We start from the raw sequence: 18,460 nt of genomic DNA, 5'->3' as shown, positions 1-18,460 counted from the left end.
CATCTCCAAAAAAAAAAAAAAGAAAGAAAATTTCAAGAACAAGAAAGCCTAACTGTTGGACAATACAACAGCCTGGACATCTCTCTTTAGAAATTTTCCTGAATATAGCAGGTATAGCACTATAGGAAAAGGCTGTCATAGTCACATAATTATTTGAGGAAGGGATCTTGAAAAACTAAGGACATGGTGACAAAGATGAAAACATATTACTGCCAGGCCTGGAGGCAGAAGCCTGTAGTCCCAGCTAATCAGGAGGCTAAGGCAGGAAGATTGCTTGAGCCCAGGAGTTTGAGTCCAGCCTGGGCAACAGAGTGAGACCCCATCTCTTAAAAAACAAAAAACAAAAAATCCTCAGCATCGAACTTGAAATGTCAGCTGACTTCATTTCAGACAAACTTTCAGAAATCAATAGGCGACATCATATTTTGGAGAAGAACAGGACATTAGCATGACTTTCAAAAACAAGAGTTGTATGCTTGTTCCTGGTCTTTCAGTCTGGGTTTCCAGGTATCCTGGGTCCCTGCCACCTCCCTTGCTGCAGGGGTACTTTCCAGAGAAAGTCAGAGAAACACATAGGAATTCTGATAGAACAGACAGAAGGCATATCTTGATTTGACTTGTCAAGAGATACTGTCGACCAATGCTTCTACTTATCTATGGTTTCTTACCCCAAAAAACAGGAAAGAAGAAACTGTAGGATAAACAGAACATTCTTCCATTGGTTGAATTCGGTAGCCTATTATTAAAAAGAAAAAAGCTAATGATTAGGTTAATAATATTGCAGTTTAAATTTACTGGTTTTACCAAACTGCATTTTGATACAGGAACCATCTTCCCAAACAGAAAATATAAAGCTAAAAATCCTAGGTGATACTAGTTGTGGGACATTGGGCAAATTTCTTTTCTTCCCTGAACTTCAGATTCATTTTACAAAATCTAGATTATTTTTAAAAAGGAAAGCCTTCCTCAAAATGTTGATATAAGGACTGAAAGAAATTGTTTAGGACTGTGCTGATGGCCAGCACAAAATCGCAAATGCTATTATCGCTGAGGCTATCATTGATTCACTGACTTTATACAGATTTACTAATTTAATTTGTGGTCCCAAATTCAAGGTTGGGTTTATTTTTTATAAATAGTTTTAGAAGAAAGTTAATTATCTCTTTTTTTTCTTTCTTTTTTCAGACCAGGTCTTGCTCTGTCACCCAGGCTGGAGTGCAGTGGTGTGATCATGGCTCACTGCAGCCTCTACCTCCTGGGATCAATCAGTTCCTCCCACCTCAGTCTCCTGAGTAGCTGGGACTACAGGCACAGGCCACCATGCCTGGCTAATTTTTTTTTTTTTTTTTAAGTAGAGACAGGGTCTCACCATGTTGCCCAGGCTGGTCTCAAACTCCTGGGCTCAAGTCATCTGCCTGCCTTGGCCTCCCAAAGTACTGGGATTACAGGCATGAACCACCACACCCAGCCAAAAAGTTTATTCTTAATTAATAATGTAGGCAAGAAAAGTTTAAGGTCATAAACTGTTCTCAGGAACTTGCACATGCTTAGGAAGTATTGTGAACAAATAAACTATTATTTGCTACTTATAAAGCAATCAAGTAATTGGGGTGGAGGACATGGTAGACAAAGAAGTTTAAGACTTCATTTTTGGCCAGGCGCAGTGGCTCACGCCTGTAATCCCAGCACTTTGGGAGGCCGAGGCGGGTAGATCACCTGAGGTCAGGAGTTTGAGACCAGCCTGGCCAACATGGTGAAACCCTATCTCTACGAAAAATACAAAAATTAGCCAGGCGCAGGGGCAGGTGCCTGTAATCCCAGCTACTACAGGGGCTGAGGCAGGAGAATCGCTTGAACCCGGGAGGCAGAGGTTGCAGTGAGCCGAGGTCACGCCATTGCACTCAGCCTGGGCAACAAAAGCAAAACTCCACCTCAAAAAAAAAAAAAAAAAAAAGACTCAATTTCTGCTCTCCAGGAATTTAATCCCTAGCTGAGAAAATAAAATTAACCCTCTTGAGGTGACAGGTGACAATAAAGAGTATTTTATTCATGGTTGGCCCCTGCCTGTATCCAAAAACGATCTGAAAGTGTCTGAAGACTGCCCGTAAGTATGTGCTCAATAACATGATCGAATATAAGTTCTACTCACTTTCTATTAAGCAATACTTTGTTAGCCAAGTTTTAGAAACTCAATGTATTTAAAATGAAATCTTTTAAGTTTATAATTCAAATTTTTAAACAATTAAGGTAGAATTCTCTTCTCCAATCAGTACCATCTTGTCACATTTCACTGTCATTGTTTCGTGAGTAATGCTTTGCCCACTTCACTTCTCAAAAGGATACACATGACAAAAATTAGCTGGGCATGGTGGTGTGCACATTTGTAGTCCCAGCTACTGGGAAGGCTGAGGTGGGAGGATCACCTGAGCCCAGGAGATGGGGGCTGCAGTGAGCTGTGATGGTACCACCGTACTCCAGCCTGGGCAACAGAGTGAGACCCTGTCTCAAAAAAAAAAAAAAAAAATACACGTTAAATGTTCCTAATTGTTGAAACTGGCTGATGGACATATATGTGGAGTTTGTCATGCCATTCCGTCTCCTTCTGTATATGTTTGACAGTTTCCTTGCGTCATAACACTTTTTGTTAAATGTTCACTTTTGAAAGAAAAATATAATAAACATAAATCTGTCTTTCCAGCAAGCCCCAAGCTAATCAAAGGAGCAGAAAACTTCCAATAGAATTAAAGCCAAAAAGTTTATGCTTAAGGTAGTCAAAGAACAAAACAAAACAAAACCACAAAAATCATGGGAAACACTTAGTGTCTGAAATTAAAATAAAATTAGGAATAAGAGAAATACGTAAGTTTTAAATTTCAAACCAAGGGTAGAAAAACATCTGTTCTCTCAAAGAGCTAAAAGTATTTATGCAAACAGTAAAATATCAATCAATCCATTAATAAGAAATAAATAAAAACTCTATATGTGTTCCTGATACTACAAAATCCATTGAGGGCTATTTTGTGACTCTCATAAAATATTTAGATTCTTCACCAACCTAAATTTTTTTTGGTTTTTTTTTGAGATGGAGTCTCGCCCTGTCGCCCAGGCTGGAGTGTGGTGGCACGATCTCGGCTCACTGCAACCTCCACCTCTCGGGTTCAAGCGATTCTCCTGCCTCAGCCTCCCAAGTAGCTGGGACTACAGGCACTCGCCACCACACCCAGCTAATTTTTGTATTTTTAGTAGAGACAGGTTTTCACCATGTTGGCCAAGATGGTCTCGATCTCTTGACCTCATGATCTGCCCGCCTCAACCTCCCAAAGAGCCGGGATTACTGGCGTGAGCCACCGTGATCAGCCCCAACCTAAATTTTTATAGATTTTAGTTTTATTTCCTTAATAATGATGAGACGGTATTAGTGGCATTTTTAAAATAATGCAGCATGATTTATTTTTAAATCATAAAAAATAATGTAGCATTATTTATTTTTAAAAAGAAATAATCAAAGGTAAATAACAATAAAGCCCTTCTTCCTTTAGACTTACTGTTGGAACGTGAGTCTTTTTCACTTTGCACTCAGGGTTTTTTAATCAGGGAAAAAAAGTCCTATTATTTATCTCTATTCATCAACTGTAATATACTAGATGTACTTTGAACCTATTGCAGTGATTCAAATACTAAAGAAAGTTCACCCGCTGAGTATTTTCCAAGGGCCTAATTTGTTAACAAGAGAAGCTGTCATCTCTGACTTTGTTCATCAGAGATAGAATTGAGGCACTGTTAATAGATCTATTGACTGTGTAAGTCCAAAGTCTGGGCTTGAATTCCCGGAGGAATGAGTCACACACACACGTTTACCACAATCTCTGATCTTCTCCATCGCTCCTAGTCCCAGTTAACCAGGGAAAATGACTCATCAAGTTTCTTTCCATTAACAAGAGAAGTTAACATTTTGCTCTAATTCATTAATCAGCTTTCAGAACACTCAAACCAAACTTGGTAAACAAAAAGCAATTTTATATTATAGGCTAACACACCTAATTACATAAATTCATTTCTTTCTCCTATTTGGTTTGCAATCTAAAATGAATTCCGCCACAGTCAAAAGGGACCAATGGGAAGAAATTTGCCCTGATTCAGTGAATACAGAGCAATGTTAGTAGTGGAAATCTCACTGTTGTTTTTTGCTTTTTGTTTTTTATATGGGGTTGATGGCTTTTTTCTTGCAGATTACAGTGAGTGTCTCATATATTTTGGCATCTCGTCATACAACTCTTAAAAACTAGTCAAACTTGGCTGGGCGCAGTGGCTCATGTCTGTAATTCTAGCATTTTGGAAGGCCGAGGCGGGCAGATCACGAGGTCAGGAGTTCGAGACCAGCCTGGCCAACATGGTGAAACCCTATCTTTACTAAAAATACAAAAATTAGCCGGGCATCATGGTGGCGGGCGCCTGTAGTCCCAGCTACTCAGGAGGCTGAGGCAGGAGAATCGCTTGAACCCAGGAGGCGGAGGTTGCAGTGAGTCGAGATCGTGCCATTGCACTCTAGCCTGGGCAACAGAGGGAGATTCCATCTCAAAAAAAAAAAAAAAAAAAAAAAAAACTAGTCAAATTTTTAACTCCATGACTTGACTTGTACTTTGTTATTTTATAGAAGGCCTTTTATTATGGTTATAACTATATATCTTCTAATTATAATTTTTCTTATTGGTTTTGAAAAACAAATCTATATAGTTAGCACTTTGGTCCATCTGGAATTTCAATGATTAGCAGTCACTCTGGCGGCTCGAAGGTACTTACAGACTTTCTAAAGGAACTTCTGTTTGAAATCTTTGAAGTCTGATCAAATAGAAGAGGCTAAACAGGGTAAATATTCAGATATTCCAGTACCACAAGCCAGAATAGGAGGCGGATATTCTCCTAGAGCATTAGGATTTAATAAAGCATATGTTAGCTGAGCACAGTGGCTCACCCCTGTAATCCCAGCACTTTGGGAGGCTGAGAAAGGCAGATCACTTGAGGTCAGGAGTTTGAGACCATCCTGGTCAACATGGTGAAACCCCGTCTCTACTAAAAATACAAAAATTAGCTGGGTGTGGTGGTGCGCTCCTGTAATGCCAGCTACTCAGGAGGCCGAGGCAGGAGAATTGCTTGAATGTGGGAGACAGAAGTTTCAGTGAGCCAAGATCATGCCACTGCACTCCAGCCTGGGTGACAGAGTGAGACGCTGTCTCAAAAATATAAAATAAAATAAATAAAAATAAAGTATATGTTAGGTCTCTTGTACTTTCTATAAGGGAAGGATATGTTTTCACACATGAAGGAGAAAACAAACACTTTTCATATACAAATAAAGTAAATAAAGATGACAGTGGAGGATGTGTTTCTAGAGCCAGAGTGCCTGGACTGACCACCTGCTATCCTTGGGAATGTATTTAAGCACGATGCCCTAGATGCTTTGCCTATACGATAGGAATAGTAACAGGACCTTCTCTTCTGCTGTGGAAATGCAGTGAGATAGTTCATGAACAATGCTTTGAAAAATGTCTGACATAATAAGCCCTCAGCAAGTATTAGCTATTATTATTATCACATGAGAAAGCAGAAGATTCCGCATGATAATCATTACAGGCAGAGGGCAACTTTTGAAAACACCATGCTACAAGTTTATAAGTCAATGACGTTGATATAAGAACACATATTTCTTCTGAAACAATGTTATACATTATTAACATAATACACCTAATCTATTTTACTCATAAAGAACCTAAAATTCAGTTTCTGGTCACTATGCCTTTCATAGTGTTGTTGCCATGGGGAAATATGCTTTTAGCCCCAGTGAGATGTTTTAACAATATTTAGGAGTTTCTAGATTTATATTTCTGGAAAAAAAATATATATATATATCTAAAATACCAGAATTTCAGAACAGATAAACTCTGCTGATTTAAAAAAACAAAACAAAAAAAACAAAAAAAAAACCCTCGTTTCTATAATAATGAAAGGAGACAAGCCTCTAGGACCACTTCATTAAGAGTTCATAATTTTTCTTTTTATCTTTTTTCCTTTTTTTTTGAGATGGAGTCTTGCTCTGTCACCCAGGCTGGAATGCAATAGCGTGATCTCGGCTCACTGCAACCTCTGCCTCCCAGGTTCAAGTGATTCTCCTGCCTCAGCCTCCTGAGAAGCTGGGATTACAGGCACCTGCCACCATGCCTGGCTGATTTTTGTATTTTTACTACTAAAAATACTCTCTACAAACGGGGTTTCATCACGTTGGCCAGGCTGGTCTCAAACTCCTGACCTCAGGTGATCTGCCTGCCTCGGCCTCCCAAAGTGCTGGGGTTACTGGTGTGAGCCACCTCGCCTGGCCAAGAGTTCATAATTTTGTTTTGTGTAATGTTGGAGCACTGACTCAAGTTTAAAATTGATTGATGGTGGCTGAAAAACAAATACTGTGTTTTCAGGTATCATGCCCTGCTCATTCTTACTAGAGAGGTGCAGGTGCCCGCTTTATCTTCCAAAACGGAATTAACAGGGAGGCTCAGGTTCACAACGTTCTAAATAACCCGAAAAAGAGAGCTCTTTATCGAGATTGGTGCCACTTGGTAGTTTTCCATATAAACCCGTGGAAATGGCTGTTTGTGCCCGGGGACGAGGTTGCTAAGCCCTTCTGCTGATCCCTCCTTCTGGGAAGAGAATTGGACAAGTGAGAAAGTCCAGCTGGAGAAAGAACAAGGAGCTGCCCAGGAGTCCACAGCAGCCTGCAGCCTTTCAGAGTCACTCAGACCCTAAAAGAGCTGCAAATGGGATTGACTTTCAACTGGTGGGCAACATACACCCATGCTGATTGCTAAATATGGAAACACTGTCTTGTCCATGGGTAAATGGGTGCTGCCCCAGCCCCAGGCCAGCAATGACGGGGTTATCGCCTGGCTGGTCAGGGCTGTGTCCGGAGTCGAGTCTGTGGGTGGAGGTCCCGCTGAGGAGGGTTTTGCCCATCGCATCTCGTTTCTCACAGTCACTTACACATCAGCAAATTCTCAGAGGCTGTGTGGCCCGCAACTTCCTGAAGAAGTCCGGGCTTGCACCCTTCGGGGTGGCCACTGGAGCTGTCACTATGGAGAATGTCCACACTTCCTGAGAGACTTGGCCTCCACCGCTCCACTGGGCCTCAGATCTTACCACTAATTTACCATTTTATTTGTCTCTCACCAGCAGCAGATACGGTTTCAGGGCAAATGCTGAAAGAACAACACCTTCCCAAAATTCAAATGTGGATCCTGGAATATTTAGAGGTAAAATGGCGTGATGGCTGGGATAGGTTTTAAAATACTCCAGAGGAACAAAAAACTGGGGGTGGATGAGGACAGATAAAATAAGATGGCAAAATGCCAAAGTGTTGAAGCTAGGTGGTGGGTCCCTGACAACTCACTGAATTACTCTATTTTGTGCATGTTTCAAAATGTCCGTAATAGAAAGTAACAAATAAATAAGCAAACCTATGTTTTAAAATGATCAAAATCCCCTTCTAGGGTAAGTAGCTCTCCCAGGGTCCCCACATTAGCAAAGGGGGTATGGAATTCAAACTCAGATTTGTATTGTTGTTTTCCAAAAAGTACCAAGTCCAGAGTTCTTGGCTCTCCTTGATATGTGGCTAAGGATAAATGCCAATGCAAGGGTAGTGCCAAAAGGTGTTACTAGGGATATCAAACATCTTGTTATCATGTACCCTCCTGGTAGTCCTAGCTAACTTTACACTTTTTGTTTCAGTGCATACCAAATGTTAAATATTAAATTTTTTAAAGCCAGCTAAGGAAAACTGTAATGATTGTCATCAGCTCACCTGTTGCAGGTCTCCAGTGGAGACACTAATAATAAGAGTTGGGATAATCATGAAGCAGGCATTGTAGAAAAGTACTCCGTATTTCCCTAGCTCCTGCAAAAACAAAAATGTAAAAACCACTCAGTTTCAGAAACGTGAGGCACAGATTTCCTGGAGCCATTTATACAACTGCATATTCATGCGAAGTTAGAATGTGCATTCTGAGCAACTCTTTTGGAATATTTTCAGCAAATTTCTGACATAAAATGCTTTGGTTTGAGGGTACTGAGATTTTGGAATAAACATTTGTTTTACACCAAAACTACAGAGAAAATGCATGGCAGTGGGAAGCCTCTAGGGTTCCATTCATCTCCAGCATTCTAATTATGTGGGGTTTTTTTAAAAGCATGTTATTCAAAATGGGAAATCTGGAACAAAATAAAGAACATTAAAAATGTTAATATAAACAAAACTCTTTTAAAACATCTGCTCTTTCCATTAAAGGACAGCAGCATCATATATTTACTTTCATTAAAGTGGCCACACCACTTCACCATTTTCAAAAAAGGATGACATATTGTGATCCTCAAAAGACAACAAACCTGTTTTTGCAAAACTTCTACCGTTAAAAAAAAAAAAAAAAAATGGCCATGCAGGGGAAAAAAAAAAAAAACAGTGCAGATAAAAAAAAAAAAAAAAAGAGCAGATTTAAAAAAAAATAGCTCATGGAAATAAGCCTGTTGGTCAGAGTGAACTCCCTCATCCAGCACAAAGAGCTTGGAACAAAGAAACATATGCCTGACTCATCCTCCGGGCTTCCTTGTAGCAGCTGGGGGTGGGGGTGGGGGTGGGGGAGGGATGGGGCCTCCACGTGACAGGCAGCCACACAAAAGCAAAGCTCCTCTGCCCCACCCCCTCATCATCAGAAGCAGCAGCTATTGCTGGACAAGACCTTACAAATTATCCATTGCAGTCATTTCATTCCACAGATAAGGAAACTGAAGTTTGGAGAAGTTAAGGTTCAAAGTCACAACAGTCAGTAAGTAGAAAAACTTGTGTCTGTAGCCCACATCTCCAGACTCCAAACTAGTGCTCTCTGAACAAATATCGTGACCCCTGACCTTGCCTTGGTGATTGATGATGCTGGTAAAAGAATTAATTTGCCTTTCAGAATAATCCCTTTTTATATGTTCTGAGTGTGCATCTAAACTAGTGGCTTTTCCCATCATATCTCATTTTCACCCAAAATTTCGCAAATAATAACTTATACAGACAAGATAATTGAAAATAAGGAATTTACAGGTCATATTATATAAATTACATTCCAACTGTACACATTCATTTTCATTTTTCATATAATTCTAGGGGCCAGATGACAGAGCCAAAAAGCCATAGGCAAGGTCTGGTACCTTTGGGTCCATTTTCTGTTTGGTATAAACTCCATTTGCTGCTGTGAAGATATCATTCAGGAATACAAAAATATAGCCTTCTAAGTTAAAAGCAAGGTCAGACCTGGGAGGGAGACCACAAAGGGAGAATGATTACTCAAAAACTCACAACTTGGCCTCCAAGCCTGCCTGATCTACCTTTCCCTAATCAAACCCACTTTTCTGTGGCACACTTTCCCCGCTTCGTGGTAGTGAATGATTAATTCCTCTGCTTTGCCTCCAGACAAAAACCAAACCAGCCCATCAGATGGCTTCGACTCAATCGTGAATGGCTTAAAACCAGAGCGACATTAAGCATCTTCCTTCAACTGCAACCCCTTTCTTTCGCTAGCTGATGAATCCACATAATAACTGGTGAGCCCTGACTTTCCTAAGGGGAGTGATTCGCCCCGATCCACCCAGGGGCTCTGCTTATTGTAGTGAACAGGGCCACCTCCAGGGTGCAGCCAGTGAGGGGCAGCTGGGCAGAGTCTGGGTAAGAGGGGTCGCATGAGGCAGCCACACCTCCATCTGGTGCCCAAACGGCACCCCGTCCATCAAAATGGCAAGGCAGGTATCCATCCTATGTGACCCCTCTATGGCTCCTTTCTTCCCATTCTTTTGAAACAGCTTCTCTTCCATTTCCATTATAAATAGCACCAGCATAAAAACGTTTGGGGATCTATGACAGGAACAAGAGGAAGAGCAATAGCTGAGCCATGATGTGGCCCACCCACCTGCACTTGATCATTGCAGACAGTGCTAGGCCATGTCATAATTCAGAAATACACATTGCCAGGGAGGAAAACCTTTTCCTGTACCCTCTTAGATTCAGTGTCTGGGGGCCTGCTAATTTAACTGATGAAAGACAGATTAACAGGAGAAAGAGAATACAAATCTTATTAATATGTTCCCTAAAGTTCACAGAAAAGAAGTGAAACTCAAAGAAACAGTTAGACTTGGGGACTTACGTTTTAAAAAGGAAAGAGGATTTGGGCTTCAAGGAACAAATAAATTGTGTAATTGTTAGAAAGTAACTAGGAAACCTATGGTGGAAATGATGAACGAGAAGGGTTATTTTAGGGTTTGTTTATGCAGACGCATCTCAGGGCCGACCCTCCGTCCAGTGATAGGAATTGCTCTCCTCTTCCTGGGATGGGAGAAGCGGTCCTCTTCACAATGGGAAATTGATTCCCTGGTTTTTAGGCAGAAAGGAGAAGGCAGCAAACTTCCTGATCTGTTGATTCTCAATCGTTCTCGGCTCAAAATAATCCTGATTTCACAGTGGCACAGTTTGCAGTGGCATACCCTGAATCTTCTTCAATGTCAAAATAAGATTATTTCTAACCAAAGAGAATGAAACAGAGAGCAAAAATTCTACCAAAATCTGAATGCAAATTAAATTGGATTTTTGCTTGACGCCTCCACACATTATTATCTACAAATATATTTGTGAGAAGGGAAATTAATTTTAGTCATCATAAGTCAGAATTCTCCCTCAGTCACAATTTAAAAAAAAAAAAAAAAAGGATTTTTGGCCAGGCGTGGTGGCTCCTGCCTGTAATCCCAGCACTTTGGGAGGCCAAGGTGGGTGGATCACCTGAGGTCGGGAGTTCGAAACCAGCCTGACCAACATGGAGAAATCCCATCTCTACTAAAAATACAAAATTAGCTGGGCGTGGTGGCACATGCCTGTAATCCCAGCTACTTGGGAGGCTGAGGCAGGAGAATCACTTGAACCAGGGAGGCAGAGGTTGCGGTGAGCCAAGATCGTGCCTCCAGCCTGAGCAACAAGAGCGAAACTCTGTCTCAAAAGGATTTTCTTCAAAATAAGGGTCTTCCAAATTTCTTACCTACCCACATGTGATTCAGCGTGAAGAAGAGCAGAGTCTGCCGCCCCCTGAGACAGCAGAGCCAAGTGAGTGGAAAGGGGATGGGGGGAGATGCTGCCCACCTCCTGGGAGAGCTGCAGGGGAACTCCTACTCAGGGGACCAAGAGTTCCCAGCAGCGCTGTTCCCACTCCCGGAAGCCTGGGTCACTGTCAGGCAGCTTACCCACTGTTTGTTTAGGCCAGTGGTGACAGCACAGACATTTCTGAAGAATTTACTTGTTTAATCAATTAGAGCAGATTCATGTAACCCTTGCAGTTGTTCAAGCGATCCTCCCATCTCAGTTTCCTGAGTAGCTGGGACTACAGGCATGTGCCACCATGCCCGGCTAATTTTTTTACTTTTATTTTTGTAGAGACAGGGTTTCATTATGTTGCCAGGGCTGGTCTCGAACTCCTGGGCTCAAGCAATCCCGTCACCTGGGCCTCCCAAAGTACTGGGATTGTCAGAGGCGTGTGAACCCGAGCAACTCCATCTTAAATAGGAGCTGGGTAAAATGAAGCTGAAACCTACTGGGCTGCATTCCCAGGCGGTTAAGGCATTCTAAGTCACAGGATGACATAGGAGGCCGGCACAAAATACAAGTCATAAAGACCTTGCTGATAGGCCAAAACTCACCGAAACTAAAATGGCCACAAAAGTGACCTGTGGTCATCCTCACTGCTACACTCCCGCCAGCGCCATGACAGTTTACAAATGCCAGGGCAATGTCAGGAAGCTACCCTATATGGTCTAAAAGGGGAGACATGAATAATCCATCCCTTGTTTAGCAAATCATCAAGAAATAACCATTAAAAATGGGCAACCAGCAGCTCTGGGGCTGCTCTTTCTATGGAGTGGCCATTCTTTTATTCCTTTACTTTCTTAATAAACTTGCTTTCACGCTGCACTGCAGACTCGCCCTGAATTCTTTCTTCCACAAGATCCAAGAACCCTCTCTTGGGGTCTGGATCAGGACCCTTTCCTGTAACAGGATTACAGGCATGGGCTACCACACCCAGCCCAGATGTATTTTAACTTTTTCTGGCCATGTGACTTGTTTTTGAATAAAATGTAAGAGAAGGTGACACGTCACTTCTGGGTGAAACCTTTAAGAGCCAGTGCATAATTCCCCACATTCCCTTTTCCTGCTTGTTTGGCAAAGGAAGTGCCCTATGAGGCAGGGATTCCATCAGCCTGGATCCCTGAGTGAACACATGGAGCAGAGCCCTCGCACTAGCACTGCCTAGTGTTGGACGGCGTGTATGGCGTGGATGGGGTGCATCTGGTGAGTGAAGCTACTGCCGTGTGGAGGTTGTTTGTTACAGCAGCATCACCTGCTCATCCAACAGTCTGATCTGCCACTGCTTGCATCTGGATGCACTAATGTAAGAGGAGAGCAGGATAGGGTTACTGCTGGTCTGTAGCTAAGCACTCACTGCTGATCTGTAGCTAAGCACTGTGGCTAAGCACTATGAATGCCAGCTACCAGGTGGGGATCCATTCTGTGAGTGCCAGAGGAAGAGCCAGGCTGAGCATGGCTACTCCAGGCTGGCTCTTGGTTGAAAGTTAGATGCTTTAGGAACCCCGATTTACCCTTTTAGATTGTTTGTAGACTGTCCTTACATACGTGAAGCATGGACTGGATTTCTGATCACTGGTTCTGGAAACGCACCTGCATACCCACGGTAACTGAAGGGCCATTCCTCACCAAAGACTTACCACAGTTTTATAAACCATTTTTTGCAAAAGTCTTTAACTGGCTGTAAGTCAGTGGTTTTCAAAATGAGCCCTAAGGAAGCTAGAAGAGAGGGGCTGTGCTGGGGAGACCTCAGAGTGCTGTGGGAGAAGCCCAGGGAATTTCACCCCAAAAATATGGTACCCTGGCATACAGATTATTTTACATGGAAAGCCCTTGAAGGGCAGCAGATGCTGAAGAGGCTTTTCTTGGATACTCCCTTTTCAATCTTAAAAGAGTGCGCCCACCCATGAGAACACACTTGCTTTCCATCCCCCTCTCTGAAATCTACTGCAGAGAAGACGAGGAATGCAGCCACATCTGGGCAGACTTTAAAAATATAATGTCTGCCTCTCGGGTGCAAATTCCAAAGAGAATCAATCCTTTACAATTTTTGTCTCCCAGGTCCATTCATTCTCTCCAGGCATCATTTCTGAACTCCCAAAAGCATTGTCTCCATTCCCTGCCCTCCCCTGAAGAAGGATATAGAAGCACCTGCACCCCACTGGGTCACTGGGTGGCCGCTCTCCCGTGATCTCTACCCCAGGCATGGGAAGGTAAATCTGTGTGTCTTTCTCTCCTCTCAATCTGCTCTTTTGTCAGTTCCTTTTTTTTTTTTTGAGATGGAGTCTCACTCTGTCATCCAGGCTGGAGTGCAATGGCACAATCTCAGCTCACTACAACCTCCACTTCCCAGGTTCAAGCGATTCTCCTACCTCAGCCTCCTGAGTAGCTGGGATTACAGGCACCTGCCACCACACCTGGCTAATTTTTGTATTTTTAGTAGAGACGGGGTTTTGCCATGTTGGCCAGGCTGGTCTGTAACTCCTGACTTCAGGTGATGCACCCGCCTGGGCCTCCCAATCACTGGGATTACAGGCATGAGCCACCACGCCCGGCCTGTCAGTTCCTTTTTTAATGAACCTTCAGAGAGTAGAAGGGGAAGCTGTCTCCCTTCGCCCCTGGAGCATCTTCCACAGAACTCCTCCCTTTTTAAACTACTTTACTTATAAAATTTCATTCCAAAAAAAGCCTGTCATGACTAGATGAGGCTCTGAGAACTGCTGTCTAATGGGTGCTGGCCCTATACCCGTGGTGTGAATTGGAGCACTGAGACCACAGAGCCAGCTTTCAAGGAGTAAAACTCAGCCGTGGCTAGGACTAGGGGAGACAAAGTACAGATGACACGTAAGTAATAAATCTTAGTCTACACAATGGACTAAATACATTTATAATGACAGTAAGCATGATTTGTTTTTCTTAGAGACGGGATCTTACTCTTTTGCCCAGGCTAGAGTGCAGTGGTGCAATCATTGCTCACTGCAACCTCAAACTCCTGGGCCCAACAGATCCTCTTTCCCCAGCCTCCTGAGTAGCTGAGACTCCAGGCACACACCATGATGCCAGGCTAATTTTCTTTCCTTTTTTTTTTTTTTTTTTTCGTAGAAATAGGTTCTCACTATGTTTCCCAGGCTTATCTCAAACTCATGGGCTCAGGTGATATTCCCACCTAGGCTTCCTACAGTGCTGGGATTATAGGGGTGAGCCACCACACCCAGCCTGGAGCTAAGTTTTGAACCCAGGGAATGTAACTATTCACATGCACTATCCACCATGCTATAGCAGAAATCTGAGCACCTGCCTGCCCACGAAGACTTGGAGTCCTCGTTATTCCTTTTGCAAAATAATTATTAAAGTAGTAGTCATGCATCAGTGTTGGCTCATATCCCAAACGTACAAATATATTTAGCATTCTACCATCGGAAATAGCAACTGCTAAGGTATCATGGAATAATAAAATAAATCAGCACACAAAGGCTTTGTAAGTCTGTTATTATTAATCAAATGCCTAAGAACTTCTCAAGTAAAGTTGTTATAATGAAGACAAACATTCAGTAAGAAATGTAAACAGTTCACTGCTTTTTGTGAAGAAAAGCTATATTAGTATCTTGCAATGCTCTCTTCATATATTCTCAGAAATTTTCTGGCCAATGTGGGACCCACTTTGACTTTCACAGGAACACATGGGGATTCCACTAACTTCAACAGATTTGTCTCTTGGCTGCTCAATTCAACAGCAGCCAGATGGAAAATGAAAAACTGAGGATGGGGCTGGGCCTATTGTCAAAGACACAAAGAAGTTATTGAGCAGAAACAGTCCAAAGTCTTACCCAGCTGCTATGAAAGCCCCGAGAATAATGGCAAAGACACTGAGGATGATGTTGAGTGAATACTGCTTCCTGTAATAAATACACAAATAAGAAAGGAAAGGGAGCAGAGAGGAAAACATTGAAATATGATTATATTTTTTAAGCAAATTGAAAATAGACATCAGCATTTTTATAGCTAAAATCCAGCAAACAATGCTTGATGCAGAGAAAGCACTAAAAGTGTTTCTAAGTCAGACTAAATTTACATTATTTCTTAAGCAGTTTTCTTAATCTAATTACAAACTGATTTCTCTGTTCTCACTAGAGAGATACTGGGACAAAATACAGAAGCGCTCCTGCTGGTGGATCTAGTTTGCATGGACTGATAGTGAGTATTCAAAGATTATGATAAAATTCAATACAAGGGCTTAAAACACTGAACCACCGACCAAAATTCATTTCTAAATAATCCTCCCAGCAAAATCAAGAATCAACTTTTTGGATATCAGACTAAATATCCTTATGAAAAATTTTATACCAACAATATAAAAACTAATTTCTTCTGATACTATAATTACTGCGTCAGAATTGATATCCCTCATACCCTGCACAACTATCCTGTATGTATACATGGACAGTTTCCCTTCTGTATTCCAAAATTGGTTTATATTCCATCTGGCTCAGGAAACAGGTTTACATCCTTTTTGGAGTGTTTCTTTTACTTTCTTAGGATTTTCTACCACAAACATGCATTATTTGTCTATGGTAAAATTACAACTTTAAAAAAATCCCTCATTAAGTTCTTAGGGAATCACAGAAGCACAAAACTACTTTTAAATGAATAAACCATTTGTCCTTAAATTATTGCAACTAGCAATGGTTACTAGAATTTGCTGGGTAAAAGAAATGCAGTGGGTGGGAGGCACACTGGAAGAATGGAGGAAAAACAAAATCACCCAAGTATGATGGTTTCCAGAAGTAAGGTAAGTGGAATGGTGAATTTCCTGAGCACGGTGAACATCGGTAGGCTGCCAGGAAAAGAGTGAAGCATGTCAGACACCAAGAGTTGGTTGATTGGTTTTATCTTTTACATGTTTTACATTTTTCATTAAGCTTACTAATTTTCCAAATCAATTTTCACATTTACCATTAACAAATCACATTAAATAATAAAAATAAATGGAGATTAAATAATTTCATACCACTTTCACTTAGCAATTTATTTACTTATTTTTTATTTATTTTTATTTTTATTTTTTTTGAAGACAGAGTCTCGCTGTGTTGCCCAGGCTGTAGTGCAGTGGTGCAATCTCGGCTCACTGTAACCTCTGCTTCCTGGGTTCAAGCGATTCTCCTGCCTCAGCCTCCCAAGTAGCTGGGATTACAGGCATGCGCCACAACACCCAGCTAATTTTTGTATTTTCAGAAGAGACAGAGTTTCGCCATGTTGGCCAGGCTGGTCTCAAACTCCTGACCTAAGGTAATCTGCCTGCCACAGCCTCCCAAAGTGCTGGGATTACAGGCATGAGCCACTGCACCCGGGCTTCACTTGGCAATTTAAGACACCGTTCTGTCCATCCATTCTAAAGGTTGTGCTGAAACTACTTCATGATGTGAACCAATACATCCTTTGACAAATCAAGTCAGGCCTATGCGTCATCATTAAATAGTTCTGACCGACTGGGCACCGTGGCTCTCGCCTGTAATCCCAGCACTTTGGGAGGCCAAGGTGGGCAGATCACTTGAGGTCAGGAGTTTGACACCACACTGACCAACATGGTGAAACCCTGTTTCTACTAAAAATACAAAAATTAGCCAGGCATGGTGATGTGAACCTGCAGTCCCAGCTACTCAGGAGGCTGAGGCAGCAGAATTGCTTGAACCCGTGAGGCGGAGGTTGCAGTGAGCCAGGATCGCACCACTGCAACCTCTGTCTCAAAAAAATTAAAAAAGGTTCTGACCTTGGACCTAATTACTTCTTCTTGGGAAACTTATTCTAAGGTAATAATCGAAAGACAGAAAAAAAAACCACATGCATAAATGTGTTCACTGCAGTGTCTGTGGGAAAAACATCAGAAACAACCTAAATGTCAGACATCACAATAGTTAAATAAATTATGATACATTCAGTTGAGGGAACATGATACTATAACTCTGTAATACAAATACTATTAGAAAATGAATATTAAATAAAACAAATGGATACAAAACCATGTAGGATCTACAACTGTAACAAGATACATTCTGTATACAGAAAAGGGCTGCAAAGGATTATTTATTTATTTATTTATTTATTATTTTGAGATAGAGTCTCACTCTGTCACCCAGGCTGGAGTGCAGTGGCGCGATCTCAGCTCACTGCAATCCCCACCTCCCGGGTTCAAGCGATTCTCCTGCCTCAGCCTCTCGGGTAGCTGGGATTACACTACCATGCCCAGCTAATTTTTGTATTTTTAGTAGAAATGAAGTTTTGCCATGTTGGCCAGGCTGGTCTCGAACTCCTGATCTCAGGCGATCCACCTGCCTCAGCCTCCCAAAGTGCTGGGATTATAGGCATGAGCCACCGCACTGGGCTGAAAATGAGTATTTAAAATTGTGTGTTAAAAGGTAGATTATGGGTGATTTTCTTCCCCAAATTTTATGTAGTAAGGCTAAACTGCCTTAAAATATATAGTTAAGAACCTTCTACCCACTCCTAACACCCAGAGATTCCACGATGCAGCTCAGCGCATAGTCAACAGACTGCCAGGGCTGCCAAATGCCAGCACATCTCCACCTGCTTCTAGATGCGACCCTGAGCGGCCGATGAGCTAGGGAAAGAAAGTCAGAGCTGGAACAGCAGCACAGGAGGAGAGTGGCAGCTCAGCCAACCATACCCCAGCACAGGCTTCACATCATCAACCACACTGCATCCAGAGAGCAGCTGCAGAAAGAATGTTCAGGAACTTTATATTCACACCTAAAGATGTCTTACGAGACTGGCTGGACCTACATTTTTCAAAGCTGCAACAACAACAACAAAGTGTTTTATATTTTCAATCGCATTCGAAAAGTATTCTAGATTATGCCTTTTAAAAGCAAATAAGGTATACTTAATGGTTAAAAAGTGAATGTTTTCCCCCTATGATTAGGAACAAGACCAGGATGTTCACTCTCACTATTGTATCTATTCAACACTGTATTTGAGGTTCTAGACAGTGCAGTTAGAAAAAACAAACATCTCATTTGGAAAGGAAGAACTAAAGCTATCTCTATTTGCAGAGAACATCTTCTATACAGAAAATCCTAAGGGATCCACTTAAAAATTATTAGAACCACAATAAGTGAATTAAGCAAACAGGCAGGAAACAAAACGAATATACAAAAGTCAACTCTGAATATACACTAGCAATGAGCAATCCAAAAATGAAATTAGGCTGGGCACAGTGGCTCACGCCTGTAATCCCAACAT

At 41.8% G+C, this 18,460-nt stretch overlaps 1 protein-coding gene across 6 annotated transcripts in view; it reads right to left on the bottom strand.

Annotated features, from left to right (window-relative positions):
• The window catches only part of SLC35D2 (solute carrier family 35 member D2), a 63,169-nt gene that overhangs the window by 15,345 nt on the left and 29,364 nt on the right, over window positions 1-18,460 (bottom strand). The window contains exons 5-9 of one of the 6 annotated variants that reach the window (XM_003811174.6): window positions 15,966-16,037; window positions 15,031-15,099; window positions 9,235-9,337; window positions 7,847-7,939; window positions 669-736 (exon numbers count right to left, since the gene is read on the bottom strand). In XM_003811174.6, coding sequence (XP_003811222.4) covers window positions 669-736; window positions 7,847-7,939; window positions 9,235-9,337; window positions 15,031-15,099; window positions 15,966-16,037 — 405 coding nt within the window. The other 5 variants (XM_034967806.3, XM_055117849.2, XM_063594304.1 and 2 more) reach the window with 5 other exon arrangements.

Source organism: Pan paniscus, chromosome 11, assembly GCF_029289425.2.
Source record: "Pan paniscus chromosome 11, NHGRI_mPanPan1-v2.0_pri, whole genome shotgun sequence".
NCBI lineage: Eukaryota > Metazoa > Chordata > Mammalia > Primates > Hominidae > Pan > Pan paniscus.
The sequence above is the reverse complement of the archived record's forward strand: the minus strand, read 5'-3'. Positions and strand labels throughout refer to the sequence as shown.